Source organism: Schistocerca gregaria, chromosome 1 (genome assembly GCF_023897955.1).
Source record: "Schistocerca gregaria isolate iqSchGreg1 chromosome 1, iqSchGreg1.2, whole genome shotgun sequence".
In the NCBI taxonomy this organism is placed as follows: domain Eukaryota; kingdom Metazoa; phylum Arthropoda; class Insecta; order Orthoptera; family Acrididae; genus Schistocerca; species Schistocerca gregaria.
The window spans coordinates 1,035,018,555-1,035,041,021 of record NC_064920.1 but is presented as its reverse complement, the minus strand read 5'-3'; the positions used below and the strand labels follow the sequence as shown (position 1 = coordinate 1,035,041,021).

At 38.5% G+C, this 22,467-nt stretch overlaps 1 protein-coding gene across 3 annotated transcripts in view; it reads right to left on the bottom strand.

Annotated features, from left to right (window-relative positions):
- Nucleotides 1–22,467, bottom strand: part of LOC126279485 (UDP-glycosyltransferase UGT5-like) — an 81,027-nt gene that overhangs the window by 40,984 nt on the left and 17,576 nt on the right. Inside the window, exons 1-3 of one of the 3 annotated variants that reach the window (XM_049979681.1) lie at nt 18,213–18,901; nt 5,791–6,028; nt 5,105–5,700 (exon numbers count right to left, since the gene is read on the bottom strand). In XM_049979681.1, coding sequence (XP_049835638.1) covers nt 5,105–5,700; nt 5,791–6,028; nt 18,213–18,533 — 1,155 coding nt within the window. In that variant the 5' untranslated portion in view covers nt 18,534–18,901. Of the gene's footprint in view, nt 1–5,104; nt 5,701–5,790; nt 6,029–18,212; nt 18,902–22,467 lie in introns of those variants that run through there. The other 2 variants (XM_049979682.1, XM_049979683.1) reach the window with 2 other exon arrangements.

Genomic DNA, 22,467 nt, shown 5'->3' with positions numbered 1-22,467 from the left:
TCTTTGTAGACTCTGGTCTATCCTGAGTAAGTTTTGGGGGAAAACAAAGATAAAATAAGCACTTTGTTAATAATGTTATAGTTTTCATTCATGCCATTAGGCTTTATACATTGCTCCAGTACATATCTTTAAGGAGTGTCATAAAATAATCAATTTTTGGGTTACTGACCAGCCTCTTGAATTCAGATTTAATAGATTTTATACTCTACTCAGTATTAACATTTAACAAAATTAACTACATGTCATGGTCTGAGATGCCATTGACTATTGGTTTTGTGATATTATTTTGTTGATTAGATCTTCATATAAAGATACTGTCAATGGCTGTTTATGAGCAATTAGCTACCCTAGTTCAGAAGTTTACTGTAGGAATTAAGTCAAATGATAGTGTTGTTGATTCTAATAAATTCTTGTTTGGAACTTTTTTTAAGAAATTCTATGTTAAAGTCACCAGCAACCACTACTTATTTTTTTTTGTTGTTAAATAGGTCAGTGGCGCTCCAAAGTGATTTATGAACAGATTAAAATTAGTGGCAGGTGCTTGATATAAACTTGCAATTATGAAGAATTTATTACGAAATTCTACTTCTGTTGCACATGCTTCCATATGCTACCATAGACACAATTTCTGAATGTCCATGTTATTAATAAGACAATTCCTGATGAATGTGACAGTTCTTCCTTTCTCTTTTATGCTCTACAAACATGAAATACTAACCTAAATCCTGTAATACTCAACACATCCATACCAATGGTCAAACGACGTTCAGAGAGGCAGATTATGTCAACTTGTTTTAATGACTAATTCATCCATGCAGATAATTAGTTCATTAATTTTACTTTTCAGCCTTCAAATATTTTTATGAAGCAGAGGTGGCTGACAGTCCCCACTGATTGAGTTAAAACTGGGTGGAAATAAGATTTCTGCTGATGTTGAACAATTTTAACTAACAGCTGTTTGTGCTGATGCAATATGCCAGAATTATGTCATTTGGTTTCTTTCTCAAACTGAAGATTTGTTTCAATCTTAACCTTTCTTAAAACCTAGTTTCATTCTGTCCTAAAAAAAGGTTCTCAACCCTGTAGCCACTGGTATTTTATCACCATGATAGTAACTCCCCCCCCCCCTTCCCCCTTAAATTTTCTGCTATTAGCAAAGCCAGTTTACCCTCCACTTTCCTGTTGAGGCGAAGGTCATGCCTAGTATAATCCCACCTATTGAGAGAACCAACTGGAACCACGCCAATATGTGACCCTGCACTCGGCATAAGCAGCCATTCCTACACCTGGTTAACTCTCGTGACTGAGGATATCAAATGAGGTTGCTCATAGCATCTGAGAGCAGATACAAACTCAACATTGGTATGTCTTGATGCTGACACACACTTATCAGAGTCCTGATTCTACAACAAGAAGAGTTTAGGATTAATCAAACAATTGAACATCCAGGCTGGAATGCTAGTAATACAAGCAAAAGATATACTGCTACTCACTGTATAGATGACAAGCTGAGTTGCAGATAGGCACGACAAAAAGACATTTACACATTAGCTTTCTGCCAAAGCCTTCTTGGGAAAAGAAAACATGCACACATTCATTCACACAAGTAAGAAAACCACACATACACAACTGCCATTTCCAGTAGCTCAGACTGGAAATCGACTATCACATAGAATGGAAGCAGATGGGTGAGGGGAGAGAAGAGCTCTGTCTGGAGGAGGAGTGTGCAGGGACTAGACTGCCAACAGGTGCAGTGTCAGGAGGCTGTGGGGCAGGGAAGGGGGGAGGGCAGGGGAATAAAAAAAGGAGAGGAGTTGGAAAGGGGAAGACAGGCGGGTGCATTGGTAGAGGGCAGCACAAAAAGAAGATGCCTGAGGCCTAGAAAAGGGAGGAAGTCTTAGGACAGAGGGGGTGGAAACTGTTGGGTGGAGGGAGTGGGGATGACAGGTTAACATAGGTTGAAGTAGGAATGGAGACTGTGTGCTAAGGATAACTTCCATTTGCACTGAGTATTGTGCCCCTGCGTGGCTAAACAGCTGCCACACAAACTTGATTAACGTCCAGTTGAACCATACTATGCGGTTAATAACTGGGGCAATCTGACCAACACCGATTATATTGGCTTCCTCTGTTGAGCAACACCTATCCACCAACAATCTGCAGAAGCAAGGCATTGCTTAGGGAATACTGCAGGCTATAGGAGAACCTGGAATTACCCGTACCTGAAAATATACCCGGTTTACGATGAAATCAACTTCACCAAGAAACCCAACATTATGGCAAGCAGAACAGCTAGATGACAGTAATACTGGGGTGGGAGACCTGTGGGATCAGAGCAGTCAACTTATTGAAAATCCTGAGGAGCATGAGTGGTTCTGAAAGAATAGCTGTGGTACTGCTGGCACAGAACTGGACCGGAAACTGTGTGTCAAATTAAACAGAGCTCGCACTGGGCTTGGATGATGTGCAGACACTCTACAAATGGGGTGCTACAGAGTCTCTGGTTTGTGACTGCGAGTCTCTGAAGCAGACAACCAAGCACATTAGAGATGAATGCTCCTTGCGATCCTACCAGAGGAGTTGGAGCGACCTCATGAAAGCTGATGATATGTCTATTATATGTATTAGGAACCTAGATACTGACATTTAATTAATTTTATATGTAGTTTTGTATTTTCATATTCCTGTTATATGTAGTATTACTAATGTTATATGCCCATAATTTTAAAGAGCATGTGAGCCATCCCCAGGATGGTCTAGTTTGCTCTTGGCCACAGTTTGGTGGTGGCCGTTTTCCTGGTGCACAGCTAGTTGGTAGCCACCAACATAAAAAGGTATGTAATGGGTGAAGCAGAGCTGGAATATGACACTGTTGCTTTCATAGATGGCCATGTCTTTGATGGGGTTGGGTAAGAGTCTGACAGGAGAGAAATAGGAAGTGCTGGCTGAGTGGACTGCGCAATCTTGCATATAGGTCTTCCACATGGTTTGGTCCCTGTGCCAAAAGGTTCTATGTTACAGTTACATTCCAGTCCAAGCTGCCAGAGGTTTCCAAAGATGCTTTTGGCCAAAAATTAATGTGCTAGTGTTTTTTCTTTGTCCCTGTCTGCAACTTGACATGTTTTCTTTTTGGTGTGTAGCAATCTATCTTTTACTTATATTGTTAGAGTGAAGAATTATATATGCACCAGGCTCGAAATAATCTTGTCATGAAACTATTGTACAACACAAACACTTCAGAACCTATTCTTATTACTTGCTTAAGTACTTTTATTTAATTGCTTTTTGTCTGCCAGCAGACTGAAGTAATTAAGTACAGTGATATACACAGCCACAATACCAGGCCCAAGAGTAACTACCTCAGACAAAGAACAAAATTAAAAATGATTAAATTAATGGACTGGCATGGTGTGACAAACTGCTACAGTCACTGGAAACATGAAATCGCAGACATTTGAAATGAAAGATAAAAATATTTTAATTATTAGAAATCTGCATTCATGCAATTGATTTTGAAGTAGCAAACAGTAAGGACTCACTAATCTACAAAGTAATTATAAAGTCCATGAAACATATTACAAAATTAGTACAGGTAAATGGCTGCTAAACAGAATATAATAAATGAAACAGAATGTGAAAGACAAACTTCTGAATTTGTTTTAGCATGGTGCCAGCAAATTAGTTAAAAAAACTGCCAAAGGGGTGCCATCAAATGTAATTGCTGAAAATAATGGCAAACCAGGCAGAGAATGAATTTTATGTGCTGGCTGGTAGCGAATGTACAAAGAGCTTTCCATGGCAAGTTTCAAAAAACACCACCAGTTTACAATAGCATACTAAAGTAATATAAGAAATTTGAGGAGGATGGTTGTTTCTGGGGTGCAGAATGCTCAAGGTGACTGGGCAAGTCGGAACAAACAGTGGACCATGTGAGGGAAGTGATGTTGGGAAGTTTTCAAAAGTCTACCTCTCAAGCTATTGCTGAATTGAACATCCCTCAGTCAACAACATGGAAAAACTTTTGTGGGTGATTAAGAGTGAAACCATAAAAATTGCAGCTCCTGCAAGCCACGACAAGGTTGCCTGTTAACCCATATGCAGTTCTACACTGATATGCAGAACCATCTTGAAACTAATGACTTCACAAACTAATTAAATTTCTGTTATGAAATGACTTATCTTTCTGGGAAGGTCGCCCTGCACAATACATGCACATGGGAGGGGGGAGAATTGACATAAAATGTTGAAGATGTGAGGGATTCTGAGAAACTTAATGTGTTCTGTGTCATCTCCAATAACACAGTCCATGGATCCCTCTTGCTTGCAAGAGGGCTTTCAATGGTATTCTATTCTGTCATGCTATAATTGTGTCTCATCTTGAAACTGATAGCAGGGATTTCATTTGTCAACAAAATGGCAGCCCTTCTCATTTCCACAATTGTGTATGAGATTACCTTACTGTTATGTTACTACATTGGTGGAGAAGCTACGTTGCAGCAGGTGACCTGGTGCAACTCATGTTGCCATCACCATTGTCAGACTTGATACCTTGTGCTTTCCTCTTATGGTGTTACATCACCACAGAACTTCAAAGATGATACCATATTGCAACAACTGTTCTTACCATGATTCTCGATATGCTGGGTTGAATAGGGACATAATTAGACTACCAGTTAGATGTGTTCCATTTGATGAATGGTGGACACATACAATATTTATAAACATTGTGTCTACAAAATAAAATAAAATAAAAAAATTTAAAAAATCAGAGTTTGTCTTTCACATACTACATCATTTGTTATGTTGTTCACGGCTATTTATCTGTATGTATTGTTTGAAATATTTTATCAACTTCATGATTACATACAATCTAGATACTTCATGTTTCAAGCATTTTTATAATTAAATAAGGCAGTTTAATAAAATTTGGGATTTATGGTGTGTGTTAAGCTAATGATCCCTATAATACTAATGCATGTAAAGATTATGCAACTACTACCTGTAACACGAAGGTCCATATGTATAATGTTTGCAAAAGTCATGATATTAATGACTCCATCCAAAAATATAAATAAATACATAGGTAACACGATTATAAACTCACCTTTGGAAGGGCTTTTGCTGGCTTGATTTGCATTCCTCCAACCTGAATTGTGTTTGGTGTCAGTGGCCTTGGAACTCCCATACTTTCATGAGTGTTTACAAAAAGCAAAGAAGCACTTCTGTGTAACTCCTCAACAGAAGGTAAAGAGTGTATGTTTCTAAAGTTAGAATTCATGATAGCTTGTTGAGTTGGCAAATAAGAAAATGAACGCACCAGTTCACCTAACAAGCTATACACACTATTGATTACTCGCTGCATGAAATTCATGTTTACACCAAAATCTAGCATAACATCTGGAACATAGGCATATGCAGCAGGATTGCCAACAGGGTTGCCAATCAAAAATGTTAGGGCATTTGGTGTTTGATATATGATACTAGCATTATACTTGTAAGCAAATCCAAGGAAACATTCTGTGAAAAATCCATTCATTATAAGAAGATCAAATTTTTGATCATGTGAGGTAATTAACTCCTGTACTTTTGGTACACTAAGAGCATTCTTGCATAGCACATTTCCTAGGTCCTTCAAGTAGAAAATCAAAGGAAATGGACTTCTTCCACCCATTTCAAATAGTGTCATATTTCCATGAGATTCTGTAAGTAATAAAATTATGCTAGCAGTAGGTTATTACAGTGCAAGACAAAAAATAACTTTGCTTCACATGATAAAAAAAATTTACTTACTTATCATGCCACCAGCAAGATTTAAGGAAATAACCCTTACATTGTTGGCATGAGATGACTCTGGGAAAGGACTAATAATTGTCAAATTATGTCCTTTCTCTGCTAACTCATTCAGCAATGGTTTTACAAAACCCACATGACTCTTACTTGGAAGTACAGTAATTGATAGTATGTTTGCTCCATGGCATTGGGTTATGATTTCAACCAATAAAAAAATGTGTAGCCAAAGGTCTTCCATCTGAAATATGAAGACGCCAATATCACTAACTGACAATGAAAAATAAGAAAGAAAATTTTAGAAAATTAGGTATTACAATGAACTACAGATGAACTTTTGTGATAGGGTAAATTACATGCTGGACTGAGACTTGAATCTGGATCCCTGTCTTTTTTGGGCAGTACACTTTCCAGCAAGCCTCATCTCTGTCATATGTGAAAAGTAAAAATACTTTCTGTTAAACTGAATGCATACAAAAGATCTTCTTAGAATGAAAGATACTGGGTGATCAAATAGTCAGTATAAATTTGAAAACTGAATAAATCACGGAATAATGTAGATAGAGAGGTACAAATTGACGCACATGCTTGGAATGACATGGGGTTTTATTAGAACCAAAAAAAATACAAACATTCAAAAAATGTTGACAGATGGCACTTCATCTGATCAGTATAGCAATAATTAGCATAACAAAGTAAGACAAAGCAAAGATGATGTTCTTTACAGGAAATGCTTAATATGTCCACCATAATTCCTCAACAATAGCTGTAGTCGAGGAATAATATTGTGAACAGCACTGTAAAGCATGTCCGGAGTTATGGTGAGGTATTGGCGTCGGATGTTCTCCTTCAGCATCCCTAGAGATGTCGGTCCATCACGATACACTTGCGGTTTCAGGTAACCCCAAAGCCACTAATCACACAGACTGAGGTCTGGGGACCTGGGAGGCCAAGCATGATGAAAGAGCTTTCGCAACCGATGGTTGCTTCTTCAGGAAGGAGAGGGAAAGACGAAAGGATGTGGGTTTTAAGGGAGAGGGTAAGGAGTCATTCCAATCCCGGGAGCGGAAAGACTTCCCTTAGGGGAAAAAAAAGGACAGGTGTACACTCGCGCGCGCGCACACACACACACACACATCCATCCGCACATACACAGACACAAGAAGACATATTTAAAGGCTTTTAAAGGCTACACTTACAGTAAATGGTGTACTAGATTGTGTAACTGATACCAAATTCTTGGGAATGGATGTAGACTGTCAATTCAAATGGACATAACTGTGAATCCTTGCATGAGTGTGCAATATTTTGTGCCTCAAAGTAGCCCACTTAGGATATATGCATTACAACCATTTACTGGCCTGTGTGTGGATGGCCAGACATCACTGGCTGGGACATGCCAGTCTGCACTGCTTGACAGATCACCTGAAGCACCTGGGTTCTTGCCACGACGTATGAGGGTGCCCGTCACTAGTAGATGCACCTCCAATACTACTACCAGTATCAATGCAAGCACCATCCACACCAGAGCTGTCTCCTCCACCCCAGCTGCCAACTGTGTGGGCACCATGATGACAACCAGACCCTGGACTTGATGTGGACATGGAGCTCACACCGAAGCCACCCATCCTACTTTATAGGTTGACACAAAAAGGCAGACTGCAATGCTGCCTGTGCCCTTAGAGCTTCTGACAATAACCCCCAGTATCAGTACGTCATCTCAGTCAGAGCCTCATGGAGGAAGATGCTATGGACATCTCGCAAATCTAAACTGTTCACCAATGGAAGAGGAATGAAGTGATGCACATACATTTGAAAGCCATGAGTATCAGCAGTGTACTGTCATTTGTGCCTGTGCACTGCTAAAGATCAAGACTGTGAACTTGCAACAGAGCCCCCTATGGGTGAGTGCCTATCAAAATCATGTCGCTCTATGCCTGAGCTCAGTTATCCTGTTATTATTGCTTGTCTTATGTGACTTATCTTATTGTGTATGCTATGGTGATTGGTGTACATGCCACAGTGTAATAAAGTTGTACTAACATTCTTGGTAGTGTTGTCTGTCCAAGTTATAACACCCTGTCTGCCACCTTTAATCTATCAGGTTTTCAAATCTTGTCTGGTGCAGTCCCCAACAGTAAGTCTTTCCTTCTCATCCTATGCAGTAAATCTCCTCTGACCTGGGATTCTGGGCAACTTTTCCAAACTCAACCCCTTTTCTGAAATCTATCCTGTACCTTTATTTCACCCCCTCTTCCTTCCCCTTCAACCCTTTTACCAGAAGAAGGAGCCACTGGCTGCAAAAGCTTGCATACATAAAGCCTTTTTATACAAGTGTTCTGCTGCTGCCACTTGGTGAGTAGATTTTTTATCTGCCCAATTACATTATATCTTCTCAAAAACTGATTAATTTCTTTTTATTAGGATGGCATCAATTGCAAAACTTTTCTCTCTACATTTCTTTGACTTTCTAGGCACTAAATATACTTGCACCACACATTAAATGGATGCCTGCAGGTTCCAGTAATGAATAACGGTTTATCTCCGTCAACTATAATCAGTATTAAACTCCAACATGGAGACTTCACTGGCGATTGCGTATTGTCTTAAGGTAGCAGGACCAATGTCTATGCAGCAGGCAGTAGCTTGTTAGAAAACATGCAGTTGAGATACATGTTGTTCACATGTATAGCTATTCAAGACCTTGTACCACTGAAATGTTTATGTCAAACCCGAGGCTCCTGATCTCAAAATAACCAGTTTCAGATCCTCTACTTTCCATATAATTTTAGTCTTAAACTTTTAAACATCTTGTGTATGAACAACACTCCAACAGTTTGGTCATCAAATCTCCTCATTAAAAATGATTTATTGCATTTAACATCAAATCTGAACTATGATGTTGAAATTCCCAAGTCATTGATATATTGTTGAGAAACAGTAGTCTAAGCTCTGAATGTAATTTTCATTTAGAAAAAAATGTTCTCTAATCATTGTAGTTGTGTGCATTTCCCACTGACTGTAATAATGGATTCCCATTTGAGACAGAGCATTAAACTGTATTCTTCCTTTCTGTGAGCATTTCCAATTATTCATAAATGATTTTAATTAGTCATAAGTTGTAGAGAGCTGGTATACGGCACCAGCTTTCATCGCCTATTAATAAACTTCATATATGAAAGTGACTGGCCAAATGAGAATCAGTAGAAACCACTGTCAGCACACTAAAAGGCTCTAAGAAACAATCCATCTCTAATGACCTCAATGTCAGTGGAACATTAAACTCTACTCTTCCTTCCTTCTAATTAAGAGTAAAATCAAGTGATAGAGAACAACCTACAGCTTGAAGTAACTGCACCAAAAGCATATCACATAACATAAGAGAAGAAATATGGCAAGAGAAAAATAAGTATTATTAATGAACTTTACTAATATTCACAGTAGTAAAACGCTGCTTTTTAACTGGAGAATAGTTTTGGTGATGTGAAAAGTTTTGGTTGAGGATGTAGCTCTAAATGTCCTTAAAGAGGCAAATGAGGCAAGAGGCATCAGAAAATTATGGATTCAGTGAAGAAAGTAAAGTACTTTATTGTGCACAAAAGAAAAGTAAGGAAGGTTATGGTTAAGGTCTCACTATTGTCCAGATCACTGAGAGAATTTATTGCAAAGCATTACTGTTTTCAGTAAGTGATATTTACCCTGCTGTGCAAAGGAATAGCAGTGAAATTTTAAAGAAAGACCTTAAATAGTAGAAATTTATTTTCTTTGATCCTATGGCTAGGGCCCCCCGTCAGGCAGACCGTTCACCGGGTGCCGGTCTTTCAGTCTGACACCACTTTGGCGACCTGCAGTCGATGAAGGTGATAGGATGATGATGAGGACAGCAAAACACCCAGTCCCTGAGCAAATTCCCCGACCCAGCCAGGAACTGAACCCAGGTCCAGAGGATTGACAATCCATCATGCTGACCATTCAGCTACCATGGGCGGACATAGTAGAAATGAAAATGAAGCTTTTCAATGTGGGAAAGTTCAGTTCAAAGAAGTTACTAAGGCTGAAGTAACTCCAAGCATGCCTAGTGGTTAGCACATTGGACTCGCATTTGGGAGGACGATGGTTCAAACCTGCATCAGGCCATCTGGATTTAGGTTTTCCATGATTTCCTTAAATAACATCAGGCAAATGACGGGATGGTTCCTTTGAAAGGGCACAACCAACTTCCTTCTGCATCACTGGTCAATCCAATGGGACCAACGACCTTGCTGTTTTGTCCCATTTCCCAAATTAACCCACCAACCAAGTGTGCCCCAGGGAAGTGTATTGGGATCCTTGCTGTTTATGTTGTACATTAATGACCTGGCAGTAAATGTAAATAGCAACCTCAGACTTTCTGTAGATGATGCAGTTATTTACAATAAAGCACTATGTGATTCTCATAAGATTTCAAATTGTGTAAAGGTTGGCAGCTTGACATAAATGTAAAAAAAGTAAACTCGGATACTTCACAAAATGAAAATAGTATTATATGACTATCATTGAGTCACAGTATGATTCAGTCAACTCATATGAATACTTGGGTGTAACATTTTGTAGGGGTATGAAATGGAACAATTTCACAGGGTCAGTAATAAGTAAAGCAAATGGCAGACTTCAGTTCATTGGAAGGATGCTGAGAAAATGCAAGTAGTGTACTCAGGAGAGTGATTACAAAATACCTATGCATCCCATCTTGAATATTGCTCATATGTATGAGACCCACACCAAATAGGACTAACAGGTGTTATTGAATTTATTCAAAGATGGCCATTTCAGTTGGTCACATGTCTGTTTGATTCACAGGACAGCAATATGGAAATGCTGAAAAACCTAATTGGAGGACACTTAAAGATAACCACCAATTGTCTCACAAAAGCCTACTTACAAAAGCTTCAAGAACAAGTACTACACGAAGACTCCAGAAATGCACATTGCCTTCCTACATACCACTCCTAGAGGCACTGTGAAGAACAAGATTAGACTAATTACAGCATAGTTAAGGGTATTTAAGCAGTCATTCTTCTTTTACTGCATAAAAGACTGCCACAGGAAGAAACTCTAACATGCTAAGTAACCCTGCCACTTACTCCAAAGTTGTTTGCAGAGTATGTATGTACATGTAGATGAAAATGTAGATGTACAGAATTTACTGCATAAAAGGAACTTTTTGACTAACTTTTAAATAACTAGATTTTAGTAACATCTTTAATCTTCTTAAACAACAAAAATGCTCAATCAAGCAAAACTATTTGGAAGTACCCCTTACAGGATATAAGAAAATAAAATTGTTATTGGTAACAGATGCGCATGCCCCCTCCCCCCCCCCCCCCCCCCCCTCCCCAAATAGTGTAGTCATATGATTTGCATTCAAGTCAGTATTATGCATGTTTTTTAACAAGGTCATAACTAGAAGCTTTTTAAGGCTACTTACATGTCGCTGCTTGCCTTCTGAGATATTAAAAATGCTCCATATCCCCAGGTGCAGGCCCCCCGCCCTCCTACAAAATATCGTATGGGCACCCTTGCATCTGCATGGTTAAAAAAAGCTTGTGATGGAGGGAAGGATCCAGATTGCTGAGTTTGTGAAGCAGCCATTGAAATCGAACACGTCATGCTCAGCTGAATGTTGTGCCACTGGGTGATCAGCTTTGTCCTCGGTCACAGTTTGCCTGTGAACATTCATTCTGTTGGACAGCTTGTTGGCTATCATGCCAACATAAGAAGCTGTGCAATGATTAAAGCAGAGGTGGTATATGACATGGCTGCTTCTACAGGTAGCTCCGCCTCTGATGGAGTAAGATAAGCCTGAGACGGGGATTAAGAGTGAGAGTGGTGCACATGTGGACTAGAGTGTTGTGTAGGTTCCCATTACACGCTACCTGGATCCTTGCCTTCTCCATCAGCTTTTCTGAACCAAGAAGATGGGAGTTAGCCTTGAAACACGTCCTTCACTCCAGTAACCCTCCAGGCCTCAATCTCCATTAACCCACTAACATACCATGTTGGCATATGGTAGTGCTACCCATGACTGTATTAAATAATTTCCCGAGTATTTAAATTGCAACATATCATGTTGCCATATGGCAATGCTGCACATGACTATATTAAATAATTTCTTGAGTATTTAAATTTCTAGTTAGAGTGGTGGGAAGCATTTCCTTCAATGCAGAGAGATATGCCACGCTAAACAATATGGTCATTGTTGGTTCCATCAGTCTATTGTTGTGCTGTTATCAAAGTAACGCTGTTGATAGAGGTTGCAAGAACCATTAGTGTGCGCTTTGAGTAAGTTTATTACCGAGTATATAAAATTTTTTTTTGAAACATATTACATAATGGTGTTACAGATACACTGCTGAATATGATATTATAGTATTTAATAACATGAGTAATAATGGCCAGCACCAGCATATTTTAGTTTGGACCTTGTTGTTGCCACATGGCAATGCTAGGCATTTGCACTATCTAGATTATTTTTCGTGTTCCTTTTATTTTTTACACCACACTTTCCTCTTCTTGAAGTCTTAGACACATTACTAGATGAGAATAATACTGAAGATATTTTCATGGAGCCTCCAGACATCAATATGGAAGCAGATGAGGATTCACAAGATGAGAATAAGGTCGGTAAATATGTTATTTCCCATAAATTCAAATTTTGCAATTAATGCTTTACATATCACAGGTAATTTAACATCTTGGCAGTTAATGGCTAATGCAGAAGTCAGACTTCCCAAAACTGAAAGACACGGCATCAATCATGACATGGCCACTTCTTTGGCAGGAACTTCACCTTTGCCTGATCCAGCTTCACATTCTATTCTACCTTCAACCAATGGTCATGCTATATCAACCCCTTCATAGTCAAACATTGTGAAATGGAGCAATGAAAGAGAAGCATATCCACCAAAGTGAATAAATGGTGCATATTTTGAAATTGAATCCTATACATCATTTCCTGAAGTTGATTATTCTAAATACAAAAGTATATCTACTTTGGAGATCTCTGAAAGTTTCATATAAAAGGAAGTAATTACGCATTTAGTTGATGAAACAAGACACTATGCATTATTTATTAACTGTGCAGATCCAAATATAACAGCTGATGAGGTTAAACGCTTCATTGGGATTTTGTTTGTTAGTAGGTACAATGTTCTGCAATCTAAACAATATCACAGGGATAGTAATAATGACATAAGGACTGAGGTGTGTGTAACTCCATGAGGCAGGATAGATTTCTACAAATCTGTCAGTTTTTGTTCTGTGCCAATAACACCAAAATTGACCCTAATTATAAGGCTTGGAAAATCCGTCGAGTTATGCAATTGCTAAATAAGCAGTGTATAAATAATTTTGTACCTGAGTAGCATCTGCCATACATCAAATGTGTGGCTAAACATTTTAGCTGCCATGGTCGCAAGTTATATAATTGAGGTAAACCCATACGACTTGGGTACAAAATATGCAGCCTCAGCACTAAGAATTTAGTTAATTTTGAACTTTACCAGGGAAAAGGTCGAAAAGCAAACACAGAGTATGGGAAAGTATACGGCAAGGCAGCAGGTCTATTATTGTCATTACTTGATGAAATTCCAGCAGAGAAGAGTGAGTTGCATTACACATTTTTCCACGGATAATCTGCTTTCCAGTTCTGCACCTCTCTCATTTTTAAAATTCTCTGGGTACTCAGCCATTGGAACTATAAGAGAAAATAGAATTCCAAAACCTACCACTTTAAAGTAAAGGCTATTTTTCCAAGAAAGATCATGGGTACTATAAAAAGTAATTGAGAAAAGTGATGAACTGCTGTGCACCTGTGTCATGGTAGTCACAATGATCTCCTCCTCATGTGGCAGCCAACCTGCTGGTACAGCTAAGAGGTTTTGTCACAAAACAAAGAGGAATGTGGGAATCCTGAGACCTCAAGTAACTGCAAAGTATAACATGTACATGGAAGGAACAGACCAAATGGATCAAAATCTGGGATGCTACAGAAATGGAATTCATAGTAAGAAATGGTATTGGTTCCTGTTGACAAAGATGCTTGATGCAGCTATGCAGAACCGTTGGATTCTGTATAATAAATCAGGCAGATCAAAAATTCCTCAGCCACAATTCAAGTGTAAAATAAAAAATGTGCTGTTATGTAAATCCCATGTCCTTCCCAAAGAAGCTGGAAGATCATCTGCACCAAAGGCTTTAACTGATGACCGTGTATCTGATTTCATAAGTCTGACCAGATTTGTAATTTTATTCACACAGAGAAGAGAAGAAAAATTAAAGGTATGTTGGAAATAACTGTAAGTCAATTGTACAAACAATGTGTTCAAAATTCAAAGTAGGATTATGCGTTGAGTGTTTCACACTGTTTCATTCATGCTAAATGTAGGACATACTGTTCATCTACTAATTCATTTACTGTATATGCACTGCACTTTAAAGGTTTAATTATATATCTGTGTATGGTCATACACTACTTATATTGACCGCTTATGTAAATACAGAATATTAACTCCTATAAGCGCTCAGTGTTGCCATATGACGGTGGCATTTATTTTGAAAATTAAAAATTTGATAATTATTTTTAGACAATGTTTCATTTCCTTAATTAGCCTTGAGATGTAATAAACTGAAAATTATAAAAAAAATTTAAAAATTTAATTACAGCACTACTGTGTAAACCCACTCTCTGCACACCCTCCACTCAACGGTTTCCCCTTCCCATGTCATATCATCCCTTACTATTTCGCATCTCCATGTCACCATCATGAGCCACTCCCCACTGGCTCTGGTATTATTGCATCACATGCCTAGAAAATGCATTCTCCACCCCATTCTTAGCAAAATACCAGCTGCCTCTCTCTGAGCCAGTAGCAACCCACCACTAACCCCTCTTCCTGCCTCTCAACCAGTCCACCCAACACAGACCTACCCTACCCTAGTCCACATGTCTAACTGTGTTGTGCATCCAACCAACATGGGCATAAGCCTGCTTGCGTGGATGTGCACATGCATTCTAGTTCAAGAGAGGGTTTATTTTGAAAGTTAGCAAGTTCTCTCTCTTTTTTTCGTTTGTGCCTGTTGAAGTCTCAACATTTCCTTTCATCAGTTGAGTGGCATGCTGAGCAAATATAATATTCTTCCTCGTGGCCTGTCTTGTTATAATCAATTTCTTTTTGTATTTGCCTTAATTAGAACTTTTAAGTATTACAAATATCCAAATATTACAATATTTCTTAAGCAGTAGCTTACAAAGCAACCAAGATTAGATTAGATTAATACTTGTTCCATAGATCATGAATACAACACTTCGTAATGATGTGGAACGTGTCAGGTTAATGAAAGATGTCTGTACACGATATTACATTACACAAAATATTGCATGACACTAATGTTTAAGTTAGTTTTTTTCCCTCCCTTAATTTATATCTAAAAATTCAGCCAATGAGTAGGAGTTGTCATCTATAAATTCTTTAAATGATTTTTAAATGTTGGTTGACTATCTGTCAGGCTTTTGATCCTGTTTGGTAGGTGACCAAAGACTTTTGTGGCAGCATAACTTACCCCTTTCTGTGCCAAACTCAGATTTAACTCTGCATAGTGAAGATCATCCTTTCTCCTGGTGTTATAGCTATGCACACTGCTATTACTTTTGAACTTGGTTGGATTATTAACAACAAATTTCATAAGTGAATATATATACTGTGAGGATCCCTAGATCCTTAAATAGATGTCTGCAGGATGACCGTGGGTGGGCTCCAGCAATTATTCTGATTACAAGTTTTTGAGCAATGAATACTTTTCTACTCAACGATGAATTACCCCAGAATATGATGCCATATGAAGCAGTGAATGAAAGTAGGCATAGTTAGCTAATTTACTGAGATTCTTATCACCAAAATTTGCAATAACCCTAATAGCATACGTAGCTGAACTCAGACGTTTGAGCAGACCATAAATGTGTTGCTTCCAGTTTAACCTCTCATCAATGGACACACCTAAAAATTTGGAAAATTCTACCTTAGCTACAGACTTCTGTTAAAAGTCTATATTTATTACTGGACTTGTGCCATTTACTGTACGGAACTGTATATACTGTGTTTTATCAAAATTTAAAGAGAGTCTGTTTGCTGAGAACCACTTAATAATTTTGCGAAAAACATCATTTACAATTACATAACTTAGTTCTTGGTTTTTGGATGTTATTACTATACTTGTATCATCAGCAAAAAGAACTAACTTTGCATCTTCATCAATATGGAATGGTAAGTCATTAATGTATATCAAGAACTGTAAAGGACCTAAGACCGAACCCTGTGGGACCCCGTACTTGATAGCCCCCCAGTTTGAGGAATCAGCTGTTGTTTTAACATTACATGAACCAAACTGTATTGGGTGACTGTTTCCACCATGAGAGCGACCTTTAGTGGTATATGTACCATGCCATACTGTGTTTGAAGCTCACTACATGAAAAGATATCTTGCACACTGACAGAGATTTGGGATGACCCAGAAAATGGACCCCAAGCAGTCATAATTTTAATCACACTGATAGAAAAGAACCTCAACACCTATAAAAAATTAATGTGAAGTAATGAAATTTCAGGAATACATTTGTCTAGGTTTCATACATGGTGGCAATTAGTGAACTATGTGGGAAAAAAGTAAATTAATTACAAACTACGGTATGCACATACTTTATTCAACATGTAAACGTCACTAAAGATATTTGAATTTATGTTATGACATGTTTGATATGCCTGCCATCATTGGTGATGATGTGGTGGAGACAAATAGGGAAATTCTGCATGACCCACTAAAGTGTTGGAACAATGATGCTGTCGATGACCTCCTGAATGGCTTTTTTTGTTTTGAGTTTATTGCTGCAACATTGTATTTAATATAGCCTCACAAAATGGAGTTACATGTGTTCAGATCTAGACATTATGGCAGCCAATTGAGGCCCATGCCAGTGGCCTCTGGGTACTCAAGAGCCAGAATATGGTCCTCAGAGTGCTTCTCCAGGACATCAAACATCTCCTGCTTCAATGGGCTTGAGCTCCATCTTGCTTGAACCATATCTTGACAAAATCAGGATAACTTTGGATAATGGGGATGAAATCATCTTCCAAAACCTTCACGTACCATTTGGTAGTCCCTGTGCCATCGAGGAATATCACACCGATTATTCCATGACTGGACATTGCACACCACAGAGTCACCCACTGAGGGTGAAGAGACTTCTCGATCACAAAATGTGGATTCTCATCCCCCCAGATGCTCCAATTTTTCATATTGATGAACCCATCCAAATGAAAGTAGGCTTCATTGCCAAACCAAACCAAACCATATTCACATCAAATTCCTGTTCTAAAATTCTGTGGACAATAGTGTTGGCAATATGCAAACACTGTTCCATGGCCCCGGGGCTTAAAGGCTTGTGAGCTTGAATTTTGTATGGGACGAGATGCAATTCTTCAACAACACTTTGCTGCAGTGTCTCCCAGTTGATTTCCACCTGTTGTGCAGCTTGTCTGATAGATTTCTTGTGGCTCGTTTGAAACAGCACGTGTTTTCTCAATGTTTTCAGGCATTTTCACCCTTTTTGGACTACCAACATTGTCATAGCGAAAACCACCCATTCTCTCAAACGTGCAAATCAAATTCTTGACAGTTAGCACACTTTGACCGGTTGTTTTCAGCTTGAACTTGGTTGCAAACTTCCTTCGAGACGCATTTTGGCTGTTATTGCTTGCATACCAGACCTTCACAAGTGCTATACGGTCAGGCAAAGTGTACTGTGAAATTTTTACATGCAAATGTCCAACACAACAACAAAGTGATGCGCATACTAATTCCCATCATGCCCCACAGCCAACCATGCAATTTGAATGTCCTAATGCAAACCGTTCAGTGGTTATGGTGATTTTATTTCATGTAGTTCAATAATTGCCACCCTGTATTTAAGTGATTAACATTGCAAGAGCACAGGTTAATGTAAGTGTGAGATAAGCCATTCCAAATATGATATGCTGGTACATGAACAACTGGTGTAACTGACAGAATGTTGAATGCAAGAATGCAAATGTGCATGCTTTGTATTGTACAGGTGCCGGATGTCAGTTTGAGGGATGGAGTTCCAAGCCTATTGCACCTTGTCAGTCAGTATAGGGACAGTTAATGCTGTATGGGCATGACAATGGAGTTGTCCAGTAATGTCCCATATGTATGCGACTTGAGACAAATCTTGTAATCGAGCAGGCCACGGCAACATGTCAACACCCTGTAGAGCATTTTGGGTTACAACACCGTTATGTGGGTGAGCTTTATACTGTTAGAAAACACCCCTGAATACTGTTCATGAAGAGCAACACAATAAGTTGACTCACCAAACTGGCATACAAATTTGCAGTTGGGGTGTATGGGATAACCATGAGAGTGCTCTTGTTGTCATATGAAATTGCATCCCAGGCTATAACTCCGATGTGTTTAGCACACAGACAAGTTGGCTGCTGGCCTCCAAATGGACTCCTTCTAACCAACACAAGGCCGTCACTGGCACTGAGACGGAACCTGCTTTCATCAGAAAACACAACAACATCCACCCTGCCCTCCAATGAGCTCACATTTGACACCGCCGGGGTCACAAATGGCAGTGGTTTCGGGTCAGTGGAGTCCACGCTGCAGATCTCTGGCTTGCAGCTGTCCATGAAGCAACGGACTTGTAACAGTATGTTGTGTCACTGTGGTGCCAAATGCTGCTTAAATAGCTGCTGCAGATGCAGTGTGATGCACCAGAGCCATACGCTGAACACAATGGTCTTCCCTTATAACATCCCAGCTTCCTCAACCAAATTATAACGTCCCAGGACTTTCTGCACCAAATTATAACATTTCAGCTCCTCAACACCAAATTAAAACGTTGCATTAGGAGGTGTCTGCTTCGTGCAAAAGGTCTTGAGTTCATATTGACGACAACAAGTAATTCTTAATTACAGACGTTTATTTACAAACAGCGCTGACAGACTTCACAGACTCCACAACTTACTCTCCGAGCCAACCGCACTGCACATCCGAACTGGCAACTGACAACTCCTAGGTGTATTAATATCTTTCCAAACAATGAGAGTCTTTGACAATGTTTTGTTTATAATACGATAGCAACTCACGACTTAAAACTAAATTAGACATTACAGAATTTTAGTACAGATTAAAGTAAGTAAAAGGATCAGTACATATAAATTCTTACAAGCATAATTTCCAAATAGATTTTATAACATTTTTCTACCAGCTTCTGGATAACCTTCACCAGATTTGTACCGATGTTTCCAGAAATATCTTGACATTTGATTTTGGATATTTCTTGAGTGATTTAGAACAACTATTTATATGTAAAATGATTTAAATCGTGTTTCAAAGCGCAAATAAATCTTTTTAGCAATATTTCTTGATACAAATCGCCTTTCGAAATTAGGTTATGAAACAGTTTTCACAAATTTTCGTATTTTTGCGATCATAATATAGAATTTCTCCATAGAAAGTTCCAGAAGTGTGCATTAAACGTTCATTTTCAGACTTTCTCTTTAGCTGGTGAGTTTTTAAAAGTATCTTGTCCATATTATACGAAATAATTTAGCTCAAAACTGATAATTTATACAATTCATCAGAGCTACAGCAAACAGTGAGTCTTTCTTTTACAACTTGAAATATAATTACAAAATTGAATGAAAATAGGTTACTAACACCAATATATACCTACATCAATTCTATTTTTGTTCCTTCTGCGCAAAACACCCCAATATTGACACAGTACAACACTCAAACATCACCAAAGTTTCCCTTTACATTTTGCATATCTGTATCGACATCCCCTAAAAGTCTACAGTATCGAATACTTCAATATGTCCTGTAATGTTACACCCTCTTTGGAGAACCACATGGTCATCTGGAGCCTGGGCTTCATGCGACCGTACCTTCTTGTCACTACTGCTGCCAGGAATCATTTATAGTGGGCAAGTCTTTCTGCATTATCACATAAGGAACATCCAGCTTCTCATAGCCCTATCACAATATCTTATTCAAACTCGTAATGTTGATAATGGCATCTTTGTCACCCTGAAGGCATTCTTGACTAACATCAACTCTCAAAGGTAACTAATGATAATGACCGTTACAGCATGTATTTAAAGCAGACCTGAATTGTATCCTCTTGGAGGTGCGACTAGTGCCACTCTTTTGTGATTAGCATGAAATTTGAAGAGACATCATCTTTCAGATACAAGTACATACCTACCAACTTTCGTTTATGTCAAACACCTCCTTTGGAGTTGCGATTTTTTTTTGTCAGTGTGTTAATAACAGTAGTCCATTTTTGATAAATAGCATGCCAGGAGAAGCCACTGGTCATAACTGCAGCTTTAATGCAATGTAGTTAACTTTCAGTTTTGCAAAACAAATGACAGAGACAATGTCACCAGAAAATATATAAGGGGCTATAACATAGTATCATGTAAGACATAGTAGACTTTGCAGTGCACTAAATGAATTTGTCTGTGCTTATATATGATCCAGCTGAGATATCTGTTTTGGTTATGAGTGTGGTCTATTTCCATTTTCAAGGTAGATGTATTCATCAGTATCAGAAGTGTATTACAGGGAAGTTCACTGTGCTTATTTACAATAAACACACTGTGACAGCATTCTGATTTTTCATTTCTTAATAGCAGCTACCCACAATCCTATCAGAAGCCACACTATTAGTTTACTTCATGATAGCATCACTTATGACTAAGGACAGCGCCCGAAGGCACTACAACATGAAGCAGATACAAGACTGTCTAGAAGCTTATATATGAACCAGCTGAGATATCTGTTTTGGTTAGGACTGTGGTCTACTTCCATTTTCAAGGTAGATATATTCACCAGTATCAGAAGTGTATTACAGGGAAGTTCACTATGCTTATTTACAATAAACACACTGTGTCAGCATTCTGATTTTTCATTTCTTAATAGCAGCTACCCACAATCCTATCAGAAGCCACACTATTAGTTTACTTCATGATAGCATCACTGATGACTAAGGACAGCGTCTGGAGGCACTACAACATGAAGCAGATACAAGACTGTCTTGAAGCTTGCTCACAAGGTTAATTCATTTAATGTTTTCACCAGGTTAGAACCAACAGCCATTAAGTTCTTTAGAAAATGCATTTTAACCATGAACTGTTTTATTTAACCTATATATCACCTACTAGTTTTGATCATATGCCATCATCCCTCACTGTATGGCAAAACAGATCAGTTAAAAACATATCCCATTTTTCTATCAAGCTGATTCAACATTACGGTTGTCACAGTGAAATCACCCAAACAATTATCAGACTCGTCCTTGAAATACTAAGCTGCAGCTTCAATTTGATAATAGATTACACCATTGAAAGGTACAATAAGTTGCAATATTATCCTGTTCAGCTTGAACAAAACTAAAAATGTGTGCAAAATGACTTTGTCCCAGATTTCAAGAAACAGTAACGCACTATACACTGTTGACCTCAAACGGATTGTATCTATTTCCACTCTTGTCATACACAGCAAGAATATCAGGAGTAGCACCAAAATGTTGACATATTATGGATAACAGACACAGGTAGAAATCTGCAATAATTTCTGCAGATTGAACACTGTGATGACAGATAAATTCATGTTGCAGTATATTACTCAACAATCAAATATGTAGTGTGGACTCTGCCACTGCTACAGATAGCAACAGATTTGTGACCATGACCAGATTTACCATTGCCTCAGCTAGTGGTTATAGTGTTACAGCTGCAAATGGAGTTCTCTGTTTGATAGTTTTGTTCTAATGCTGTTTGAATGACTTACAACAGTGGTAAGTTAGGAATTCTTCTTGCTTTTATTTACGCTGTTACATAAACTAACATGGATTGTGGGTAACCAAATGTGAGTTTTACTTGTGTTTTTTGTTTTTGAATACAATTCATGAGTCTTCTGGCAACCTCAATCCAATAGCTCATGAGAGCAGGCATAGCGGCTTGCTTTATAAGTATCAACCTACAATACATTGAAAAGTCAAGGTACAGATTCAAAGGAACCATTAGTGACATGGATTTTGATTCTATACAACATTTAGGAATGAAACAAGAAGAGAACAGAATGAAAGTTTAGGGGCAGGAGATGAGGTATGGGCAAAAATAAAGCTCTGGGGATGGGTCGTAAGTCATGGTATCTCAGTCAGTCTGCCTTTGTTGGCAGAGAAGTGTGGACAGGTCTGTTTACAACCTCACCACAGTGCATCCTCCGAAGTTGTTTATGTATTACATCAGCTTTCAAACAACTGAGTTTCTTTTGAAGCAAATGGCCAATTTATATTGGAAATCAATGCTGAAATTCATCTTTTTGAATGAATATGCACATCCCAAAGTGCTATAACTAGAAAGATTTGAGACAAAGTGAAGATACCTTCTTCTGATCTTGTTGGACCCCACCTCTCAATTGTGAGCTGTGTGGTTTACGTTAAATTACTAACTGATGCTGCAGGTGATGTGAATTTATAGAAGATGAGGGATGGGTTCAAATTCCAACATTCGGATGACAACATTGGGCCAGTGACAGTGGATCATACAG